Source organism: Aspergillus nomiae, assembly GCF_001204775.2.
Source record: "Aspergillus nomiae NRRL 13137 chromosome Unknown contig00215, whole genome shotgun sequence".
NCBI classification, from domain to species: domain Eukaryota; kingdom Fungi; phylum Ascomycota; class Eurotiomycetes; order Eurotiales; family Aspergillaceae; genus Aspergillus; species Aspergillus nomiae.
In genome coordinates, this window is record NW_015378270.1 from 2172 (window position 1) to 24254 (window position 22083).

The 22083-nt window shown below is 47.0% G+C and overlaps 8 protein-coding genes across 8 annotated transcripts; 2 read left to right on the plus strand and 6 right to left on the minus strand.

Annotated features, from left to right (window-relative positions):
* Positions 1–872: 872 nt before the first annotated feature.
* ANOM_007252 (uncharacterized protein) lies at positions 873–2388 on the minus strand (the record flags this gene model as incomplete). The annotated part of the gene is made up of 3 exons (XM_015552508.1): positions 873–1249; positions 1325–1919; positions 1999–2388. 3 exons carry the CDS (start codon positions 2386–2388, stop codon positions 873–875), a joined length of 1362 nt encoding a protein of 453 aa, XP_015405232.1.
* A 2063-nt stretch (positions 2389–4451) lies between these two features.
* On the minus strand, positions 4452–5219 carry ANOM_007253 (uncharacterized protein; the record flags this gene model as incomplete). Its single annotated transcript, XM_015552509.1, has 1 exon — positions 4452–5219. The coding sequence occupies one exon, from the start codon at positions 5217–5219 to the stop codon at positions 4452–4454; it is 768 nt and encodes a 255-aa protein (XP_015405237.1).
* A 2209-nt stretch (positions 5220–7428) lies between these two features.
* ANOM_007254 (uncharacterized protein) lies at positions 7429–9001 on the plus strand. The gene is made up of 4 exons (XM_015552510.1): positions 7429–7896; positions 8016–8174; positions 8233–8730; positions 8793–9001. The coding sequence occupies exons 1-4, from the start codon at positions 7547–7549 to the stop codon at positions 8818–8820; spliced, it is 1035 nt and encodes a 344-aa protein (XP_015405236.1). The 5' UTR covers positions 7429–7546; the 3' UTR covers positions 8821–9001.
* Positions 9002–9511: 510 nt separating this feature from the next.
* Positions 9512–15229, minus strand: ANOM_007255 (ubiquitin conjugating enzyme; the record flags this gene model as incomplete). The annotated part of the gene is made up of 11 exons (XM_015552511.1): positions 9512–9937; positions 9998–10072; positions 10169–10337; positions 10397–10532; positions 10907–10979; positions 11645–12042; positions 12093–14739; positions 14803–14901; positions 14969–14983; positions 15040–15099; positions 15167–15229. The coding sequence occupies 11 exons, from the start codon at positions 15227–15229 to the stop codon at positions 9512–9514; spliced, it is 4161 nt and encodes a 1386-aa protein (XP_015405238.1).
* Positions 15230–15990: 761 nt separating this feature from the next.
* ANOM_007256 (PRKRIP1 family protein) lies at positions 15991–16581 on the plus strand (the record flags this gene model as incomplete). The annotated part of the gene is made up of 1 exon (XM_015552512.1): positions 15991–16581. One exon carries the CDS (start codon positions 15991–15993, stop codon positions 16579–16581), a length of 591 nt encoding a protein of 196 aa, XP_015405234.1.
* A 58-nt stretch (positions 16582–16639) lies between these two features.
* ANOM_007257 (chaperonin-containing T-complex subunit CCT3) lies at positions 16640–18642 on the minus strand (the record flags this gene model as incomplete). Its single annotated transcript, XM_015552513.1, has 6 exons — positions 16640–16837; positions 16891–17528; positions 17584–18174; positions 18231–18439; positions 18495–18561; positions 18618–18642. The coding sequence occupies 6 exons, from the start codon at positions 18640–18642 to the stop codon at positions 16748–16750; spliced, it is 1620 nt and encodes a 539-aa protein (XP_015405233.1). The 3' UTR covers positions 16640–16747.
* Positions 18643–19097: 455 nt separating this feature from the next.
* ANOM_007258 (uncharacterized protein) lies at positions 19098–19931 on the minus strand (the record flags this gene model as incomplete). Its single annotated transcript, XM_015552514.1, has 1 exon — positions 19098–19931. The coding sequence occupies one exon, from the start codon at positions 19929–19931 to the stop codon at positions 19098–19100; it is 834 nt and encodes a 277-aa protein (XP_015405242.1).
* Positions 19932–20639: 708 nt separating this feature from the next.
* Positions 20640–22082, minus strand: ANOM_007259 (putative Zn-dependent hydrolase/oxidoreductase family protein; the record flags this gene model as incomplete). The annotated part of the gene is made up of 4 exons (XM_015552515.1): positions 20640–21018; positions 21084–21722; positions 21789–21824; positions 21883–22082. The coding sequence occupies 4 exons, from the start codon at positions 22080–22082 to the stop codon at positions 20640–20642; spliced, it is 1254 nt and encodes a 417-aa protein (XP_015405235.1).
* Between the last annotated feature and the right edge of the window lies 1 nt (position 22083).

Genomic DNA, 22083 nt, shown 5'->3' on the forward strand with positions numbered 1-22083 from the left:
CTCAGCTTTATCAAGACGGTAATTTTGGGTATGATACCAGGCTTCACTAACCATAAATGTCCATTAGGCCCCATCACTTACTCATGATCGGCAACCCCCGAAGATTCCATTGGCCAATGCATACTCATTCTCTGCACCCCGCACCCGTCGATTTATTTTCCAGCAGACTATGGAAGCATCCATGCCTTAAAAATACAATACAATGCACCACATTAGTACGAAGCACGAGAGTAAAATTTCGCAGTAACTTCAAAGCGTCTTGCCCCATGTGCTTCATATGTGCAGACTGTCGCGGGTGTCTGTACGGAGTAAATTGAGTCCAGTTAGTGCAGAGCCGATCTTCCAGAAAATTCCGGCAGGCGAGGATGGGCCGGATTGATGCCGACCTTCCAGGAAGCCTCATGGAACCCGTTGAATTGCCACTCGGGACCGCAAATCCGCAATTTCTGGCCGGACCGATCCCATTCCATGGCTCAAGGGAAATTAGGTGCTATCTTTGAATAGAACAGGTGGCCAAATTTGACGTCCTCTCTACCCCCCCGATGCTTGTTACTTTTTACTTCCATTTTTCTTTGCCCCGAGAGCGATTACTCATCGTACACCGATGCTACCTGACTGGCCGAAGAAGACAACAAGATGTCATATTGCTCGTATTTTTAAAATGGAATCGTCATCATCATCTGCATAAACTAAATCCTAAATACCAAGAAATGAGAGGCCCGTTTCTGTGTCGCTATCCTGTAATCATGACCATAAAAGCTTCGTGAAGTAATTAGTGGTATCGAAACATAACCCCAAGTTGCCAGCCCAGACACGAAACCAGCAAATAGGAAACATCAAACTCGAAACAAATGGTGAAACAAAAAAGATAATCACGTTCCCGGATATGGCTGAATTTTCGTAGCTGGTTCTGGCTTTTGGCCTGATCTGCCCCAAATGGCTAAAATTGACTTTGATCTCGTCGGCTTGGACGTATTGTCCTTCGCATCGTTCTTCTCCGGTTGTGCACTTTCGGCCGCAGCAATAGCTCTCTCACGAGATTGTTGGGCATCTTTCACGCCCTCCCGGATCTCAGCTGCCGAAGCACCTTGCGGGGCCGTTGTAGTGAGAGTCTCGGTTGTTCGAATTCTTTCGTCAGATGAAGATTGCTCGTTCAGCTTTTCTATCTCCTCCTCCGTGACGAGACGTTCGTTCTCGAGGCGGACTTCGCGACCACGTTTATGGCAGTACCAAAGAACGAACAAAAGAACTGTGTGACGCAGCTGTCAGCCTGTTTCGTCAAATAATTGCAGACCGAGGGTAGAAGTCTGTCAATCACACTTACTAGATAGAGCCAATGACCAAAGCACATTCATGCCCAGCACAGCAGGGAATCGAGCTCGCAAGAACGCCATGATTGATCGTAGCATGCCGACAATAGCCGCCGGCTTCCCAACCAGTTCTTTCAGACTGGGAACCTTAATACCCATCTTATTGGCAGCCGCGGCTGCCTTTCCAATGTTGTCTATATTAACGCCGCTCTTTGCTGCCCTTTCACTTGCTACAGCGATCATCTCAGGCGCCAAGGTTTCCGTCCAGCGCTCTGGAAGCTTTTCGATGAGCTTCTGTATAGGCCCCGGGAGCTTAGAATATGCACCTTGCAATTGCGTGTTGCCGTTGGTAAGGAGCATCTCGAGGTCATGATAAGCAGTCGGGACCCCGTTTATCAAGTCCTTGAAGATCAACTTGAACTTGCGCAGAAGTTCCTGCATCTCTTCACTGACCGAGAAAACACGGTTATTGTCTGCTGCAAGGTTCAGCCTTTCCAGGATCTCCGTCATATCCTCTGTCTCCTGCCTTGCGTCATTTTCGTCCTTGGAATTGACGGGTGGGTTGATCTGCGCGTCGCCCGACACTTCGGTCTTTACAGGTTGTTTGTCCTATTATCATCGAATGTCAGAATGAATAGCTATAGACAAGGGCGAAGGCTAATAAGATAGGCACTGAGGACGGGCTTACCTTCTTCACAGTGGTCTTCCTTCGTAGCCAGCTGCTCCAGGTTTTCTTCTTCTTCTCCTCTGCCTGTGAAGAGCTTCCATCCTTGGAGCTCTGTCTTTGGGGATCAGGACCATTCCCTTGTTCCTCCTTCTCTCGAGCCTTCCTTGCTTCTTCACCCAGCTCTCTGAACTCTTCCAAGGGCGACACCGGTGACCAGAGGGTCTCAGGCGCATCGGTCGCAAGGGGACTGACAGGCGAGCGGTTATCACCAACTGCGCCGGCAGAAGAATTAGGCGCTTCGCTTGTAGGCTCAGACACGATATTTCGTAAGAAGGCTTCGTCCTCGGAGGTCAGCACTGGGTCGTGCGGTCTAGCCTGTGACGGACGCCGCCAATGTTTGATTTGCTGCATGTTGAGTTATTTCATCTAAATAGGACGAATAATTAAATGATCAGAGTATGAAAAGAAGTAAGTGCAATTAATTATATTCCTCTAGGATAGCTTAAAGGTTGTGGCGAAGTTAAAAGGCAGTCTTGGCTGGCACGATTCAGATCGAACAGATCGACAGAGGGGTATTAAAGTTAGTAGATGGCTGGGTCGGTGAGCTGGAAATTCCAAGAGAAAGAATTAGTTAGAGTATCCCTTGACAGTCATCTAGACCAGAGACATCACTTGAATATTCCAAAGATCAGTAATATCCGCTTTCACCAAAATCCGGAGAAAGGGGCTACATATGCAGGCAGGAATTCAGGAACGTTGAAGCTCCCTGGGCGATGATATCACTGCCTGACCTACAGCTGACTTCGTGCGCCACACATTTGGTTGCACAGCCACAGTTACTCCTTCTGTCAAGAATCTACTCTGCCAAACTATGATTGGCGGGTTGCTCACCAGCACCTTAGATGCATGTTATGCTTTCACTAATGTATGAGCATTGATATGGAATTCTGATCTATCATCTGCCTACTGTCAGCACCACCTCTGACCCTCGCTTCCGACGGCGTTGAATCGGATTCCAGTAAATTACTTGTTTTCTGTTCAATGTCGGCGCTAAACTGTCTGACCAATCAGAGACAAATCGATTGGCACTAGTCGTCTATTGTACTAGTAGTGTTCAGCCGGATCAAAACGACTTGAAAATTCTAGAGCTCTTGTTCCTATTCTTGGATTACTCGACCGATTTAGATGTTGACATCTTGAGACCACTTACTAGCATATGTAAAATCAAACTCTATATACTAGGAATATTTAAACTACAGAAACTAACTATTCACGTCTAGATATAGGGAGTAAAGTGAAGACCACGCACATCTTTTAACACCACTATCGCTCAGACGCTTTATAACCACCATGTACATTCCTTTCGGCTCTATATTACACACTAAACTCGTGTCGATTGGAAAACGCAAGTAGCTGCACGAGATGACAGAAGAAGAAACTCAAAAAGATATTCGTAGTCGAACAAAATTCAGAGAGCAATATGAAGGGGTTCATAGTCGCTATGCTCTGGAGTTGCTCCACGAATGGGCTAAAATTCACGCAGAGAACCTCTGTAGAAATCCAGGTCGTATGATGCCTAGGCCTGCGTCTGCATTCATGTTAAATGACTGTCGATTGCAACTTGCAAATCTGTTTAGTTCTAATGAACCCGATATTCCGCTTACTTTTGAGGAGCTTCAGGCCAAGGCCCCATTGCTAAAATGGTGGACATATCGCGATGTGTATACTTTTTACTTGAAGGAGAATCTGTATAATCATGTATTGATGGAGAAGCTGCATAAGATACCCGCCGAAATTGAAAAAAAAGAAAAAAAAAGATTCAAACGGAACTTGAGATATAAGAAGCTAAAAGAATCGCAAATAGTCAGTAACAGTCAGACAAACTATCCGATCCGGAATCTACTACCAGAAAAGAGATTCACAGAAGAGATAATACTCTTGTGAGACGAGCAGCAATTGAACGTACCGCCAAAAGGAATCGACTATTGCAGACAAAAAAAGGCCCTCTGAATGCTGAGATAGATTAGTTACCTCTGAACCAGAATCAAATATATTTCTTGGCAACTCAATATACCAGCATTACTGCTACTTTCGAATATATTATATGGAAGCCAGCCATTGCTGTGTCAGTCAGAAGTGATAATACATTCTAGCAAGTCTCGTGAAACCTCCGACGTGGAGTTGTCGGTGATCGGGAAGACATCATCTTGGTACGATTAGAGCTGCTCCATGATATAAAAATGACCCTCAAATATAAATTTTACAACCGCCCCCCTCCTTGGTTAGACAATTAATGATGATAGCTTTACATGCCCGTAAGTCTCGCTCACCAGCAATAGAAGCAGAGGTACTCTACTTTCCCGAGGTGAACAATTTGATTTATAAAAGTCCCGCGCAAGCCCTACTGCGAAACCCGAACAGCGAATAGAAAGAACCGAGAACATAAATTAGTAGTGTACAATATACCTTTAACATCAATCCCCCAAAGCGTCGCCGGTGTCTCGTACGATCTCTCTGAACCGCTTTCGACATTTTTCCCTGTCTTCTGCGCTACCCTCAAATACGTCAAAGACAAGACACTTTTTAGCTCGAACTAAATCCAACCACTTGGCATAGCGCCCTCGATGGAACTCTATAGTACCATATTTCAACGTCTCTGGCTTGGGGTATGATATCCAAACTCGACCGAGGCCGGGAAGATCGGCGACTTCAGCGCAAAGGATGGTCCACGACAGCAACTCTCGCTCTCGAATAAAAGATTCAGAGAGCAAAGAGGTAGGGCAAAGCTGAACTTGTCGAATATTGTTTCTCGCGAATTGCGACAGGCGATCTTTCAGGTACATTAATGAGGTGAGATTCGATGAGGCTGAGAAGATGGTGTTCGCGTATAGAACCGGGAGGGCTTCACAGTATATCTGCTGGTTCGTCTGCAGTAAGGCTGCTGGCAAAGGTGTGGAAGGCATGCGAGTGTATCTGAGCTCTCGAGTAGGTCGCTCATTTGGGTCATCTGTGGTTGGCATCGGACGACTCTCACGTCTGTCACGATCAACAGTGACGAGTATATGGTTGCCGGTAGTAGCAAAGGCAAACTGGTAGATAAGCAAACGAATCTCGCTTGGAAGATCCAGGAGACTCGGGAATGCAGTGCGCTCATGCTTGGGCGCCTGGCGAAATAGCTTGAGAATCTTTGAAAGTGCCTTCCTGCGAAATTTTACATTGGGGTGGGTCAGTTTGTTTCTCATGGTATGCAAAAGCGCACTGTTGGATCAAAAGCAGAGGGGTAGTATTGCTATTAGGTAAGTTTACTTTGTGTGCCGCGGAGTTCTGGAAAATAAGCTAGATTGCAGAGTACAGAGTATTATAGTATAACGCAAAGGGAGGGTGGCACTGATTATAGTTATAATAGCCCTGTAGACCGCAAGATGCGTACTCATAGAACCCTATTCGTTGGCCCACTCAAGAAAATGGCTGTGATGATCATCTGCAATTCGGGACGAAAGTCATGGCTGGGGGTGCACGCAATCAACCTCCCAAGATAGTCCCTGTCCAGTGATTTTATTGCGTTTCATTTAGCCTCAACTGTAACCCCCAAATTTGCTCCCACTAGGAAAATGATAGAAAGAAAACGAAGGAGTGATTGCCGATCATGGTTCTGGCTATCAACAAATCTATACGGTTATGCTGATAAAACTTGCAAACATTCCACAGTCAGGAGAACAAAGTAGACATATTTGGCGCCTAGTTCATAAAATTCCAGTGGGATGCCTTGCCGTTAGCCCGATTTCGCTCGTGTCCTTGCGCAAGGAGAGGATTGGCTTATCAGCCGATACTCCTTACTTCGTGGATGCATATAAGGCTATTCGAGACGGACAGTAAGTGGTTAGGAATATGTCGAATTTGCTTTCGCGATATTGCGCGATAAGAAGGTGGCGTCTTGCGGTGATATTCAAGATTATATTCATCGGTGGAAAGGCATGAAGTAAATGAAGGAAAAAGAATAGTATTATGCGAAAAGATGTCGACATTTACTCGCTGAGCTCGAAAATCATACAATAACCGGGAATAATGAGAGCTTTCAATATGTGGCTGCTTGATTCTGACCAGGCATGATACTATTAGCAGGTATTGAAAGGCAAAGATGAATCAAGGCAGTTTAGCCATCAAGTACAATGTATGTGTCAATCCAACATCTCAATCACTGTCCGTAAACCACCTCTGGAAAGTAACTACCCATGGGTCAAGCCGGCATCATGACCTTAGTCGCTGCTATGAAAGGACCGCCTGTAGAGCCAGTATCCCTAATCCCACTTTCGTAGCTTAAGCCAACATCTCAGTGACTGTCAGTGGAGTCACTATCCGTGAGATCGGTCTCTGTTCCATCACTGTCCGCGAGACTGCTGTGTGCATAGGTATCGTCCCTTTGAGCTCTAGCATACTCCAGCAACTCCTCCAGTTCATCTGCTTGAAAAGTAGCAGCAAATTCCGCCAGTACTGCCAACACATATAATCCATACAGCTTAAGCAGCGTGAGCAGTGTATGTATCATTATAGATGTAATGAGTATATCGCCCTGGACGGAAATTCCTGCCAATGTCCAGTTCACCATAGTACCCTATGACCGTTTCCCTAGGATCAGTGGATGATTTAGACATTGACAGTTGGCAACAAAAGACACAGGGGCTTGAAAAAGGGCTGACTCAATATAATAATGGAATGGTATTGTTTCTTCCTTACCTGGATTTTATGAAATGGCAAGGCTTTGAGAAGTAGAAGTAAGTAGACGCTTATGCTTTGGTGGCTCTGGCCGCGGCAAGACCTGTTGTTCTGCGCCTAGCTTCGCTGTTTTCAATCCGTTGGTTATGATGATCAGTGTTTTAGTGGATATTATGTTGGTTGCTGTGGTAAAAGCATTCTGCCTGTTAGTATAGATATATAGAAGTGCTGGTTGTCACCGCCTGAGAAGAAGCTGGTATATGTCGTTCTTTGGTGTTACTTGTATGAATCCCAAAATGGAGCACTAGTACAATGGGTATAACTCTCCAGACTGATATGAATCAGAGTAGAAGTAAGCCTGTAAAGGCAGAACTATTCAGCTTTACTACACCCTAACCGTTCTGAGATAGATATTGATCGTCTATCGTGGAGGGGACCCTATTTCTGGTACAATATGATTGAATTTTCATAGTGATCACAATTCATGACAATAACTACACTTGCATATAAAGGACTGACTTGTGACTAGTGTATACTGAATGGAACTAATACACACACTTCCATACAACCTGAAAAATAAATTATATCGGAACTAAGATATCTATATACATCGTGATCTACATAAGCCGTCATGTGGCTGATCACCCATCTCATCATCACATGATTCATTCCCCGCATCTATATAAGACCCTCTGCCAGCTCCATCTCATTTCTTTCCTTTCCTTTCTCGCGCCCCCCAGAGTCGACCAAGTCTCGCTACGTGAATCTACTCCGCATATGTGGATTTATGTAGGCGAAAGTCAGCTCCCAGGAAACCTGCACCTTCTCAACAGTCTGTAAGCTATCATTTTCGTTAATGAAGGCTTGCGATTACGAGGAGGATCTCATCTTGGGAAGGCTTCCAGGACTCTCTGTTTCATGCAATGTGCGTGAGTCGGTAGCGTCATTCGTTTATATTGACCAGCTTGTTCGATCGTTTCCTTTTGTTTGGCTTCTTCTGTCAATCTTTTGTCTCTACGTCTGGATGTCTCTAGTGTCATTTCTGGCCAAGTTCATGGGCATGGACGATAGACTGAAAACCTCTAATCGCTCGTTCACTCGAAGCGATCGAGTCGGCAAGTCTAGAAGGTCTCCAAGGAAGACACCGGGTAGACATGCGAAGGCGAAGAAAATGCAAGAGAAGGTGGAAAATCAGTCACCGGCTACGTGAGTAACTAATATTGTTTCCTGTTCCCAAGGATCCTACTTCCCGTTGTAGAGTGCCTTCTCAAGCCCAAGCACAATGAGATAGAAGAGTTTAAGCTGATCGTAGATGATTTCTATAGTCCCCTCACCAGCCCTATAGTCACCATGATCGTGAGTCACGAGCAACGTGTCTTCGTAGCTCATGAGGAAATTCTGTGCCGCTCGCCTTTATTCCGGTCTCTACTCAAAGACGAGTTCGTTGGGGACAGCAAGAATAAGGTAGTGGCTCTGCCAGATGAGTATGTCCTCAAACCAAACCCCAGAACTAGCACCGTACGTATCCCTAACATATTCCAGAGAGCCAGAAGTTCTGTCCTGCGTTCTCGAATTCCTGTACAAGGGAGATTATTTCCCGCGCCTGCTCCGTAACAAGGACACCAATTCAATGGAACTTGAGAACAGCCAGAACGTCACCACACATCCCGGTGGCCGCGGATCGAGCGAAGCGACTATGTTCCACTCCGCCGTAGGTGACGTTGTCCTCAGGGACACGGTCGTGTACTGTGCAGCCGAGAAGTATGGACTGGAGGGGCTCAAAAGCCTTGCTATCCGCAAGCAGGGTCTTCAGAGCGGAATCCCCATCGATGTGATTCTACGATCCGCTCGGTATGCCTACGACAACACGCCAGACTCGGAGTATCGACTACGCGCTCACTACCTAGCTATGATTATTCGGACCCGACAGATTTTCAAGACCAGTGGAACCATGCAGTTTGAGATGGAGATGGGCCATAAGTTCTATTTCGATCTGTTTGTTGCTATGTGTAACCACATGGACGATCTGGAGGAGATTAGGTTAGTCTTCTCTCATTTTCTGCTTATTTTGAACCTGAATAGGCGCTTACATTATCGCACAGTAACGATGAATCGCCTAAGATGACCTAACGACTGCACAGTAAGCACGACGATATGTACAGAAAATCACTAAAAAAAATTCCCGATCTTCACATTACGAGTTGAACTGGAATGCTTGAACTCAGATCGATCGATTCCATTCTATGACTCATGCTGAATTATTCACTTCTTCGAGGTTGGCCTACCATATCAATATCATCTTTTAATGAACTTTGAGGCATGATTTGTTTGTTTTGGCGCCACTCCTTGAGCTGAATCTATGATGCTTTTGCAAGTCTTTGGTTTTAACCGTCACTCTCTTGGATTGCCCGGTTTTGTCTGTGCCAATTTGTTTGATATCTAGGATTCATGGTTGATGTCGGAAAGTAGAATGATCTAAGCTAGGAATTGAGAGATTAGGCCGCCTCATTTCACAAGCCCGTGGATTTCAGTTATACAGAATTAGGTGGTTGTATCATTATAGCACCTATTAAAATTTACTATTAATACACCGTAAGTAACTATCGGCATAACCATTTCGCCTCGGACGGATGAAAGTTGACATACAACGGAGACGCTTGCTCGCCTGCTCACACACGAACCTTCAACATACTCGCATAACAACAACACAGAGCGACACTAGAAGCTCACAACGAAACGAGAAAACGGAAAACTCCCACAGAACATCAAGACACCATGCATGAAATTAAGACCGAGAGTGTCCATTGGCGGTAGGGCACCATTAAGCAGCAGTCTTCTTCCTCCGGCCTCGCTTCGGCTTTTCCTCAGCAGGCGCTTCTTCAACAGGCTCTTCTTCAACAGGCTCCGCTTCATCATCTTTCGCAGCAGCCTTCCGCTGGCGCTTAGCAGCGGGCTTAGTAGCTTTGGCAGGAGCCTTCGGTGATTCCTTGTCCTCGGTGTCATTCTTCGAGGCACGGCCCTTTCTAGTTGCCCTGGGTTTTGCAGGAGTTACCGCATCGTCGTCTGCTTCTTCCTTTGTCGCCTTGCTTTGGGAGGCTCGCTTTCCACGTGCTCCTGTCTTAGGCTTCTTGGTTTCCGGTGTCTCTTCAGCATGATCTTCAGCATGACCTTCAGCCTCGTCCTTGATTGACTGACGGCCACGCTTTTTGGTCTTTGGCTCAGGGGACTTTGCTTCAGCTTCGCTCTCCTGCATACATTGTTTAGAAACATTGTACATGGGTTACATGGTAATGGTGATGAAACAAACCTCAGCGGCAGCCGTCTTCTTCTTTGATCCGCGCACGCGGAAGCCATTCTTACCAGGACGGTTCATTTCAACATCCTATATCCGTCAGCACTTGGAATCCAAAACACAGCATCGAGTCTTAAAAAACAAGACCGGTGAAAAGAAGAGAGACAAGAAAATGGAGTTACATACCCCCTTCCACTCCTCATCATCGACATGGCCCTGTTCCAGCGCCTTCTTGACCTTCTCCTGATTTTCCGGAGTAAGATCTTCGAAGCCATCTAGCTGTTCGTAATCCTTCTCGTCATCATCCCCAAGATTTTCATTGAGACTAGCAATGATTCTGGGTGTTACACAGCCCCTTTGGAAAGCGTCAGTCTGGCAATTCTGACAGGTCTAGGCAGTTAAATAGGAGCTCACCAATGTCTCCAGAAAAATGCCTGGATGCGCTCGGTGTCAACCCAGGTGCCGAGACGGAGCTCGCCTTTGGCGATCTTGACCTTCTCGTCTTTGCATTCTTTGTTTTGACAGCCAGCTCTGCCGGTGGAGGCTTGCTCTGTTTCAGGGTTAGGATAATGCTCTATGTATGGAAATGAACAGAGCTAAGCAGCATCCATATGCAATCAATGCATAGGTATAGCAATAAAGGCCGAAATACGCAGAAAGAAAGAGTGATAGAGAGGGAGATAGGTAGAAGAAAAAAAAGAAAAGGTAAAAGAGAAGGAACTGTGCGACGTCTGCCTGGTTGCAAGTATGCACCCAGCGGCTGATTGACATGGCTGGGGACACAACCGCAACCCAGAGACGACAGCAAACAGATCCAAGATCTCATTGAATAGGCTCTATCGCATCATCGCAGTAATGGCAGTGATATACCACCAATTATTTTACCCAAATATAAGACAGAATATTGACAAAAACATCACTTACCCAAGCGATAAGATGGCATGTTAAAAACAAGCGACGCGGCTGTTTTTCTTTGATCCGCGGTGCGACAGAAGCGCTAAAAGGTCGCGATATTATTCAAGAATGCCAGGCTTTAGAACGATAACTAATGGTGATATTGAAACCTATTAGTGTATCATAGAAACAGAAGAGAAGCAGGGGGAAGGAAATGTGCAAGAGGGAAAGAGATGGAGGATGAAGGGAGAGAAAAGAAAACCGACAAAAGAGAGAGCAACGGAGCACGCCACCGACCAAACCCGCAGCTCTCTTTACAGTTGTCGCAGGCCAACTCCTCTTTATTCCCCTGGATTTCATTATTTAATTCTTCTTGGTTTTATTTGGTCAGGTTTCTCGTCTTTGTGAACAAGGCGTCACAACGTGCTGACCTTCATTTTCTGGTTTGGAGCCTTTTCTGCCTGTTAATCCAGTTTATGGTTGCGAAAAGTATATACAGTCGGCAGGTTCATTCCAACACATATGCCTCTAAAATTGCACGAAAGACCCAGCATTGCTCAAGAAAATCATTGAGGACAGCTTATAGAATTATAATACCATTCATATCCCAGTAACTGCTGATTTTGTTTCCTCCCTATATTCCAAGCGACAGCTGCAGTGCTGATAAGAATGCGAGAGAGCAGTCAATACTGACACCCACAACCCTAAATAAACACAGATTAGATAAACTGGACACTGAGCAAAGCGCAGCATCAAAGAAGCTTAAACCCTCTCGACAGAACTCGCAGCTAATTCAATCTTCTCCAGTGTATTAATATGCTTTCGCAACATCACAACTGCCCCTAGACTAAGACGAGACACAAAGGCCGATGCCGCATGCTCCTCACTCAGCTTTTCACCTGCTGGTGTGCGGTTATGATGCTCAATCATGCTAAGAGCTTCGTCAATAGCCCGACGTAGTAGTCGTGGGCGGATGCAAGTATCGTTTTGTCTCTGTCGGGGTTCTGCGAAATAATGCCAAGCTAGAACATCTTCTAAGCCAGCGATAGGGTTTTCAAGGGCGTGTTGGATAAAAGTCCGTGTTATCAGGAAGGCTTTCTCCGTGTATTGGGTCGACTCGACACGCCTGTCTTCCTCCGCAGCAAGTGTTTCGTAGCCAGCCTCATCTTGATCAGGTTAGTACTCATGCAAGCCCGTCGGCGAAGGTTATACGTACTGTAGAATGGCATTTTTACCAATACGAGACCCATGATTGAAACCAAGATCTGCAAGACCGTCGAGCTGGTGGGGGACCAACTTTCCGTGGGACTTTTCCCAGGCCAAGTTCCTAGGAGACTCAAGCAGATATTGCCATTTTCTCCCAAGTTGGGGTTGATCATCCCATTTCTGTCCGTCCACGAGTGAAAATAGGCTGCTGGAGGACGAATAGGATAATCATCAGGGAAGTGAAAGTCAATCACAAACGGCGCATGCTCATATGGTGTTCCTTGAGGCCCAATTATCAGAACACGTAAGAGGTCCATTCTAGACTCCCATGTCCGCACGAAGATTCCAGCCGGTAAAGAGGACTGCAGAATTTCGAATTCTTTTTGTATACGTTTGGTACGCAGTCCAGGAGCTTCACTCGGGACCCTGGAAAAGAAATGGTGGTCAGAAGGGGGCGGGCTTTCTAACAGAGAGAAGCCCAGAGGACATGACGATGGCAAGGGTATTGAGAGTATAAGTAGTCTATTTTCCACTCGAGGAAGTTCAGCTCGGGCCTCATCAGTAACAGGCTGTTCCCGCTCGTTATGGTTGAGTCTCTCAGGAGGATTGATAATTGACAATGCGGGGGCCACCGGCCCATCACTATCGTCGCTGTTGTATTCCACGTCCTCAAAGTCCTCATCGTCAAACTCGGATTCGCCTTCAGTCGCCCAGTCATCATCCCCACTATCATTATCAAGACGCTCGCCGCCCTCATATTCAATCGTCTCAGTGAATGGGAGGTCGGCTGGTTGTACAAAACGATCGATATCCGCGAGGCTCAATAATTCGAGTGGCGGGAGCGCCATAGGCGGAATTATATTATCCTCATCAATTATCATCATGATTCTCTCCCATGGCACGCGAATATCACGAACACTGTCGGCGCCTGCAGTTCGAATGGTGATGGCGCCCTCAGTATCTATTGAAACGATCTTGCCAATGAAGTCAGTTGGCAATTTGATGTTAAATTCTTCGTGGTGTACGCTGTATCTGGGGGGTACAGGTGACGCGTCAATATCAGTAGTCCTTTTGAACCATTCAGAGTTCACCATGGATAGTTTCATGGACTCGAGGTATGAAATTGTTTCAGAGAAGGTGACAGGAGAGAGAGCGCTCAGCCGACAAGGGCCAGCTGCTCTAGTCGGCTCACTGTCAGTTGCTGGTATTGATGACCGGTGAACTATTCTGGGTGCCAGAAGTACTAGATCATTCAGTACCCTTTGCATGCTAGAATATGAGTAAAGCTCATAGATGGAGACTTCTGTGACAACATCGCTAAGTTCGCCTAGGAAGGATCCAGGCACTAACATGCTTCCCCGATGTGTCATTTTGACATCCGGATCCTTATACCAGCGGACCGATGCTATCCTCTCCTGGCTATCCACATTTTGAACCACCCCGACTCTTTTGACATGCAATGTCTCCTTCATATGGCGCCCTAAAGGGCCGGTATTGTTCTTGCAGGGCTCCCGGATAGTCTCAATACCATCCTTCGTGACAACTAAATTTCCCGGCCAGACTTCGTCCTCAGCGCCAAAGAATTTGTGCAGAGAAGTGGTTGCTTCGGTGGTAGTAGTCCCATCTTGCCACTGAACAGTGGCCTCCGACTTCTTGGAAGTAACACGGAGGATGTTTATATCGTAGCCGAATGTTTGGTCAGTAGGCATGTGCTGATATGCCGGATATTTTGCAGCTGCAGATATTGAATCCCGGAAACGCACCCTATCCCCGATATTAAGCCAGGTATCTGAATAAATAGGTTTTTCATTGGCTTTCCCCTGGGGAATCTGCCCAAAGTCGCATACCACTGCGTTTCCACGGAGAGTAGATGCTCTTATTACCTCGAGGTTGGCCCCACTATGGGATGTTCCTGCGGCAAAAACATTTGGACACAGCCAGTCGACTTGGATATCCATGGCCGGCGTAGCTATGACATAGCCTTCTGGCTGTGAGATTGATGCTGCACTAGAGGACAAGTCGCCTCTGCTCAGGTTTTTCCTGGACGTAAAGGAAAATTGGCCAGGGAACACGAAAGTTGATTCGTTGGACCAGATTGAGCCACCATTAGCCAAGGGGTAATGCCGCATAGCACTGGTGTTGTTGGGCAATGACACGAGGCTCTCGATTTCGAATGGAAGCGGGATCTCCAGAGCACCCGGATCGAGGGGAGATACAACGCTTTGATTTGGAAGAAGCAGTATGGCATCACGATCAATTCCATGGATGATTCCAAGCTTCTGCCGGTAGACAATATAATCGCCTTCGGAAAATTCTTCGTATTTCTTGAGTTCTACTACTGGAATCTCATGCAGAAGTGGAGGTTTTGTGGCATCGTTCTCAATTGCTAGACTGCCTTCCCGCTTGATGACCTTTTCGGCGAAGTTGAGAGAGCCATACTCTCCAGTCTTGGAATCGAGCGTTCGATAAGCGATTGGCTCAAGGCTACATGTTGCAGAGGTACTGATGACCGTACCGCTGATTGTGTCATCTGGGTGCCGCTTGACAGTGTCGCCAAGATCCAAAGTGCGATCGACTAGTTCAAGGTCGCTCTCATGTATGAGCGAGTTTCCCTGCGAGGGCTCCGGGAAGCTAACAAAAACATACCCTTTTGGAGGCTAATACGAGAATTAACTTTCAGTGAGAGAGAGAGAGTCGACAGTTGGGTTGTGGTTACATACTACTCCACTTTCCAGGAACTCCTCCAAGTCCTTCTGTGGAACGGGGGTATAAGAAAGGATTAAGCATGTACTCAGGTTCAGGGGTTCATCGGTATCAACCTTGGACAGGTCAATTCAGCAACTGCTTCGACCGTCTCAGCCATCGGAGAAAGGAGAGAGAACATACATCATGGTCAGTTCTCTGTACATTACCATTTAGCCAGAATAAACCGATATCGATCAAACGGCGGTACTTACGCAGACATGTCCCACCAAAGTAGGATTGGACTTTAAACAGCATGCATCGTCGGCTTCAAACTGTAGATAATATATCAGTTCCTTGCCGAAGACTCGTGCAGTAAGATTATATTTTGATCCTACCAACCTTCACATCTTTCTTACCTCCTATCTTAGTTGCTTGGTCAGTGAGTCCTGATCTTACATCCATCGCGCGATAAGACGCGGGGTTTGCGCGGAGAAGATAACGCCGTTAGATGAGTATACTTGTGCTAATAGTAGCCGAAAGGGAGTGAAGCATCCCTGATACAAAGGGACAAAGATGCGTGAGTGGAAAGAACTAGGAAAAGGAACGAATTGTATGAGAGAGAGCGATTAGTAGGAGGATGCTATAGATCCTAGAGACGTCGCCTAAGGCAGTAGTCACATGCGCTACTTGAGGCCGTGACAGAATCGTCTTACTGCCCCGTCTCAATTCCTTCACTTAATTATTATAATTTTCGTTTCTAAGGCTATAATCGGTGTGACAACGGCAAGAAAGACCAACTAACCCAAAAAGATTTCATTGTCCTACATAAAACAGCCAAGAAACCAAAGGGGGAGTTTGAACAGCTGAAGACAAAGTCACGAAAGGACCAAAGATAAACAACCCCACGCCTTCACCGCTCTAGATTGGTTTAATTTAGTAGGCTTATCCGAGCACCTGAGCATCAACTTTTCTCCAGCCCTGAGCTTCTAGACAACTCCGTCTACTCGTGATTGGCCCGGGTGTTAAAACAAAACAAACGTCATAAAATTTACGCCGATTAAAAACAAAATTTCCCAACTTACTACCTCAAAGACCTCAAGTTGCGAAAACAACCAAACCCAACGAAATCACGTCAGATCTTGCGCCTGCCAGGTCACACTTTGCGTAGATCGCCGCAGGATTACTTTATAATTACCCGCGTAAGGCAAACGCAAAGTCTCAGAATGTCCGAACCAGGCCCGGAATCGATCCCTACGAGCGCGGATCCGCGTAGCAAGCGGCCCGTCAAACGTCGTGCTGTCACAGCGCAGTCGGAGCAAGCTTCTCAGATTCAGTCTCTCTTTCGCGACCCCGCGAAGGAGATCAAGCTCCCCGATTCTTCCAAGCAGCGCTCATCAGCGTCATTGCCTCCTCCACCGGAAATCGTGGCGAATGTTCAAGGTTCTTCTGCTGGTGCCGGTTCCGGAGAATTCCACGTTTATAAGGCCAGTCGCAGGAGGGAATATGAGCGCTTACGCATGATGGAAAGCGAGGTCAGTAAGGAGAAGGAAGACAAAGATTGGGAGAAAGAACGAGAGGAGGCAAGGCGGAAGGATGAAGAAAAGACGGAAAAGAACCGGAAAAGAAGGGAAAAGAGGAATGCGGCAAAGAATAAAAAGAAAGGCGCTGGTAGCAATGGTAAGGGGCCTGACAACATGGCTGTTGATGGGCCGACGAAAAGGGCACTCGACGGGAATAAGGACGAAGATCAAAACTGGCCAGTAGATGCCGTCGAACATGCGGAAACACCAGGGGTGATAATCCATGAAGACTGAGACTACGGTTGCCAACAGAAACTGTGGGCAGGATATTACGAGATCGCTGTCACTTTGGAGTGTACGATATAAAGATACCCGTGTAATTTTTAGTCTAGGATATTCGTACAATATCAAGAGGTGATCGTGCAGCATTATGTACGCATTTTTAAACCTGTTACTAGTCTTATTCATCGCCACCACCAAGGTTGGCACCCACCTGCTGTGCAGACTTGCCGCTGCAAATATCATCAACACGGAGAAGTAGGCATGCGGACTAACCGGGTTAGCAACTGTACCAGCAACACGAGGAGAACATAGTCTACTTACTTCCACAGCAGTCTTGATGCTCTGGAGTTTCACTGCTTCAGGCTCCCAGACGCCATATTCCTTCATGTCAACGAGGGCACCAGAGTCACCATCAAGACCCCATGTGGTGTGGCCTTCGGCATGCTTGGCCCTCATGCGAGTCAAGACACGAATAGGGCTGGCTCCTGCGTTTTGAGCCAACGTCCGGGGAATAACCTCCATAGCATCAGCGACGGCCTTGTAAGGCCACTGTTGAACGCCTTCAATAGACTTCGCCAACTGGCCCAGTTTGACAGAAACTGCCATCTCAATAGCACCGCCACCAGGGGACAGTCGTGGGTGGAAGATGACATTCCGGGCAACGGCCATAGCATCCTGAAGGTTGCGCTCAACCTCGTTGATAATGTCCTTAGACGGACCACGCAGAAGGATGGTGCAAGCCTTAGGGTTCTGGCATTTTCTGAGGAAGGTGAAATATTCGTCGCCGATCTTCTCGATTTCGAACAATCCACAAGCCGTTCCTACGTCAGATTCCTGGAGGTCATCGACCCGGTTCACGATCGTCGCACCAGTGGCACGAGCGATACGGTTGTTATCCGTCTTCCTCACTCGGCGGAGAGCTGTGATGTTGGCCTTCATCAAGAAGTGCTGTGCGAGGTCTGGACGGGTGGTCAGTAATGAATCATCCCGCAGTCTGGAGCAGAAGCTTCTTACCCGAAACACCCTTTTCTGTGATGACAACATCAGGCTTGACAGCCAAGATGGCATCGCACATGCGCTTAACCTGCTCCTCCTCAATTTCCAGGATCCTGTTCCAGTCATCCTCCTTCGTGATCTCGATGTTTGTCTGAGATTCACCCTTCTTGTATTCCAATGGGCAGTCGAGCAAGACGACTCGGGGGTTCTCAATTCTTCTCCGCATCTTAGGGTGGGTAATATCCTTGTTCACCATCACGCCGTCGATAACCTCACTGTCTTCAATCTGGCCACCAGGAATCTTCTCAATACGAGCATACCGCTTAATGTCAACCTCCCTCTTTCCACCACCGGCATCGAAGGAAACGGTTCGCACAGCCTTCAGGGCCAGACCGCACATCAGCTCCGACCATCTGGAAACAAACTTCGTCCCGATGGACGACTGGATAAGAGTGTACATCGCTTTATCATCGTCGATATCAACAGGGATCGAGACCTCCTCCACAATGGCAAGGGCATCCGCTAAAGCACGCTTGAAGGCAGAGATAATGACGACGGGATGAATGTTACGTTCGAGCTGAGGGAGGGCCTGAGCGAGCATCTCACCAGCTGCCAAGCGTTAGTATACCAACATAATAGCATCTTGAGAGAGCGTGCGATGATACCTAGAATGATAACGGTCGTGGTTCCATCCCCGACCTCCTCATCCTGAGTACGGCTGAGCTCGATCATGCTCTTTGCTGCGGGGTGCGACACCTCGATTTCTCTCAGAATAGCATGTCCATCGTTAGTCAAGACGATACCGCCCATAGGATCGAGCAGCATCTTCAGCATAGCCTTAGGTCCCAGACATGACCGAATGATATCCGCAACACTGCGAGTATTTTTATGTTAGAGCCGGAGTGGCTAGAAAGCGTATTGTCACGTACGTCTTTGCGGCAGTAATATTCGAAAGCTGGGCCTTGCGGCCGACCTGTCGTTCACCAGCGTTGGTGTCTATGATTGTTAGCCATATGAGGTCAAAGCCAAGGTGAATTCCGTTGACAACATACTCATTACCACCACCGGTGCCTGCATTTTGGCGGTGGTCTTAATGTACTGCGGGGAGGGAAAAAGAGAGGTTGGGTATTCCTAAATATTATTGAAAGGGTTCTTCAAAAACAACTGAAGAACAAGATAAATGAGGGGCGCGTTCGTTAGGGGGATCTGGAGTGCTGTGCCCGCCTTCACCATCAAATTTCCAGCGAACCTCGAAGTGGGATTGCGGATTGGAAGCTCACCCCCACTAATCCCCTTCAGGATTAGTCTACCTTTCTCCTGATTAAATCCACTCCTATCAAATCCAAACACTTTTATTGTATGTACTATTCGTACAACTGCCTAGACGACCTGAAATATTTGCACTCGCTTGTTTGCCTACATGACATCCAAATTATTGCTCCCTGGTGATGTGTCCAGCCATCCCGTAACAACTTTCTGTCATAACTCTGGTGATCATCGTTATCTCCGTAACAGTATGGCGCTGCCATGTATCAACTCGAAACAAAGGTTTCGCATGCTCGATTATGACTTCGGAAACTGGGCTGCTTCTTGAAGACCCTGCTCATTCTTTGGATACTCTTTCGCATGCGGCCACGCATAGCGGAAATCATTGACGAGCCTCTCTGGCGAACTCGCTCATGCACATTGGACCCTTCATGAGGTGCCTCGATGTCTTCAACTGTGTGAACTACACATGTCCGGGCTTTTGTGTCTGTCAGCTGTGATATGTATCTGTTGCGAGTCTGTTGGTCGCTTGTATATTCGGTTTCAATGGCCTCTTCCGTTGAGGTCGAGTGCTTTGAAAACAGATTGTTGCCCAGATTGAAGCGCGCATTCGAGCTGTGGGAATAATGCCCCGCCATCGCGATAGTATCATATTCCATATGCCTTCTCTCATTCATCTCACGTATTCTCTGCCACAGATACCAATCGGCTTGCTCCGGGCTTGAACTTGGCAAACCTCCGCGATCGCTCTTCTCCGTGTCCTGGCTTGCTTCCATCGCGGCTATCGAGTCCTTATACCAAATCACTGGTGATGTTGCATGGTAAGATGGCTTGTAGAATGGAGTACTGCTTTCCTCTCTTTTTAATCTTTGTACGCGCTCAAGATGTAACTCGCGCATGTTTTCTTGTAATCGGAGTGGTAGCGCGGCCATGGCTACTTCATCCAAACCGTAAAGGACCTCTTCTTCGCTCTCTGTGAAGTAACCGTCTTCTGGGCTCCTATATCGGTTCATTTCCCATGAGTTTCTCTCCTGGTGAAACGAAAGGGGATCTGGAATGAGCGCTGTCGGTTCGAAATAGCCTGACATCTCGACGTGCATTATTTTACTACTTCAATAACACCTTTACTGCCCTAGAAAGATTAGGCTTCAAGGGCAAGGGCTATTGAATGTGAGTATAGTTCTCGAGGAGCTGAGGATTGTGTTTGGTCTGTGTTTGTTGTGGGTTGCTCAGTGCAACGCGTTTGCTCAAGGCTAATGACCTGATACAGATGTGCAACGTTAGGCTTCCTGTATGCATGTTTTCTTTTTCTTTACCTCCTTTTTCTCGTATTGTTTAATTGCATGCATCACTTACTTAGTTTGGTCCTGTTATTATGTCGGGTAATTTCATACTATGCAGGTTGTATCATGCAACATCCGGCACTTTTCAGCAGGGGTCATAGGGACAGTGCATCCAAAGTAAGAAAGACAAGTCAAATTGTGTTGTTCAAGCAAAGTACCTGCTTACTTTGAGACTTAGGCACTCATATTTAAGATGTGTACCAGGTTCAATCAGTAGCGCCGCGCCAATTCACTCACTCTACTCCATAATTAGAACTTTTAGGCCAGCGCTTACAGTCTATCGATATGCGCCGACCAGCTCGACGAAAGATTCAGCAAGCTATTTTCTACCATTGAAGATATAGTCAAATATTGCGTACATGTAACAGTGCTATATATAGACCACGTATACTAATTCCCGCCATTTTCCATACAGTTTCAGACCCAGATTCACCAGTGTTTCAGTAGCCTCCAATAACCCTCACACTAAAACTCCCGACTTTCTCCAATGTCACAAACATCGAAAACTCCGACCTCAGGAATTTCATGTTTTCTCAACGCATCTCTCAATTTTCTAGGTGGCTCAAGGACGTCTTCCTCTGTTAACACCCAAGTGCCCCAGTGCATACCCAGGGCCTTCTTGCACTTGGTATCTTGGAATATCTGAACTGCATCGTGAGGGTCAGCATGCACTGGGCTCCAAACGAAGCGAGGACTATAGGCTCCAATCGGTATCAATCCCAGATCGAACGGCCCACGAAATTCACCCGTCTGCTTGAAAGCAGGGCATACTGGAAAGTCGTATTCCGGTGCATGGTCATCAGCACCGTCAGGAAGCTCTGGCACATTTCTGTAGCCGGTATCTCTGTAGTTGTATCATAGGTTAGCAGCGGAGCCTAAATACTCACAAATATCTGTCTGTTTACATACCCAGCAAAGTAGACCTTGCGTCCGCCGGACTCAACATACCATGAAGCCCACAATGTCTTTGCTCGGTCGAATACGCCTCTGTTACTAGTATGCTGACAGGGTAGGCATCCAACCCGCCCTTTTATATCTCCTGGACTTGAACCACCATTCTCGGCTGGCTCTTCAACTTGCGTCCCTGTCGATTGGGACGGCGAGAGAACAATGTCACGTTCCTCCCACCAGTCTAATTCAGTCACATTGTCAATTCCAGAGCTTTTGAACCACGCCTCATTGCCCAGAGGCACAAAGAAATGGCAATTTGGATGTCGCTTAGAGATCTCTTTAACTGTTGGATACGACAGATGGTCATAGTGATTATGAGATATCACCACCGCGTCGATTATGGGTATATCCTTGACTTGACACGGCATCTCAGTGTAACGCTTGGGGCCCAGCCAAGAAAATGGCGAGCAACGGTCCTCGAAGACGGGGTCAAACAGTACTCGCAGACCGCTGGGGTACTCGACATAATAACAGGCATGACCCAGCCAAGTCGCACGCAACTTAGGAGTATCTCTACTAGACAAGAACTCTGGTTTTTGGACAGGCACAGTTGGAGGTGTAGTGTCGGGACGGTTTGCTTGACCATTTATTTGTCGCCTTGAGATGGTACTCACACGTTAGGCTAGATATAGGTCCCCGGTACCAGTTTTTGATAGTACTCACAGAAAAAAGCGCTGAACAGCGGGGGTCTTATATGAACTATGTGATCGATTAGTATGCGGAAGGTTTGTAACGAGCATCTCCCTGCAGTACTTACTCCCATGGATTCGTGAAACCCCCTGAGACATGGTGTTTCTTCTCTTTTGCATCCTCAGGACCTGTGGAGGTTGAAGGTATCGAAAGGGTGAGGGCGTAAAGAACTGCCACGGTCGAGGAGCTCATGGCGCGTCTCTGAGGTGAGCTGTGAGATGAAGTATGTTGACGAAACCCAAAGATTCGCCGAAAGAAGTGTCTCATG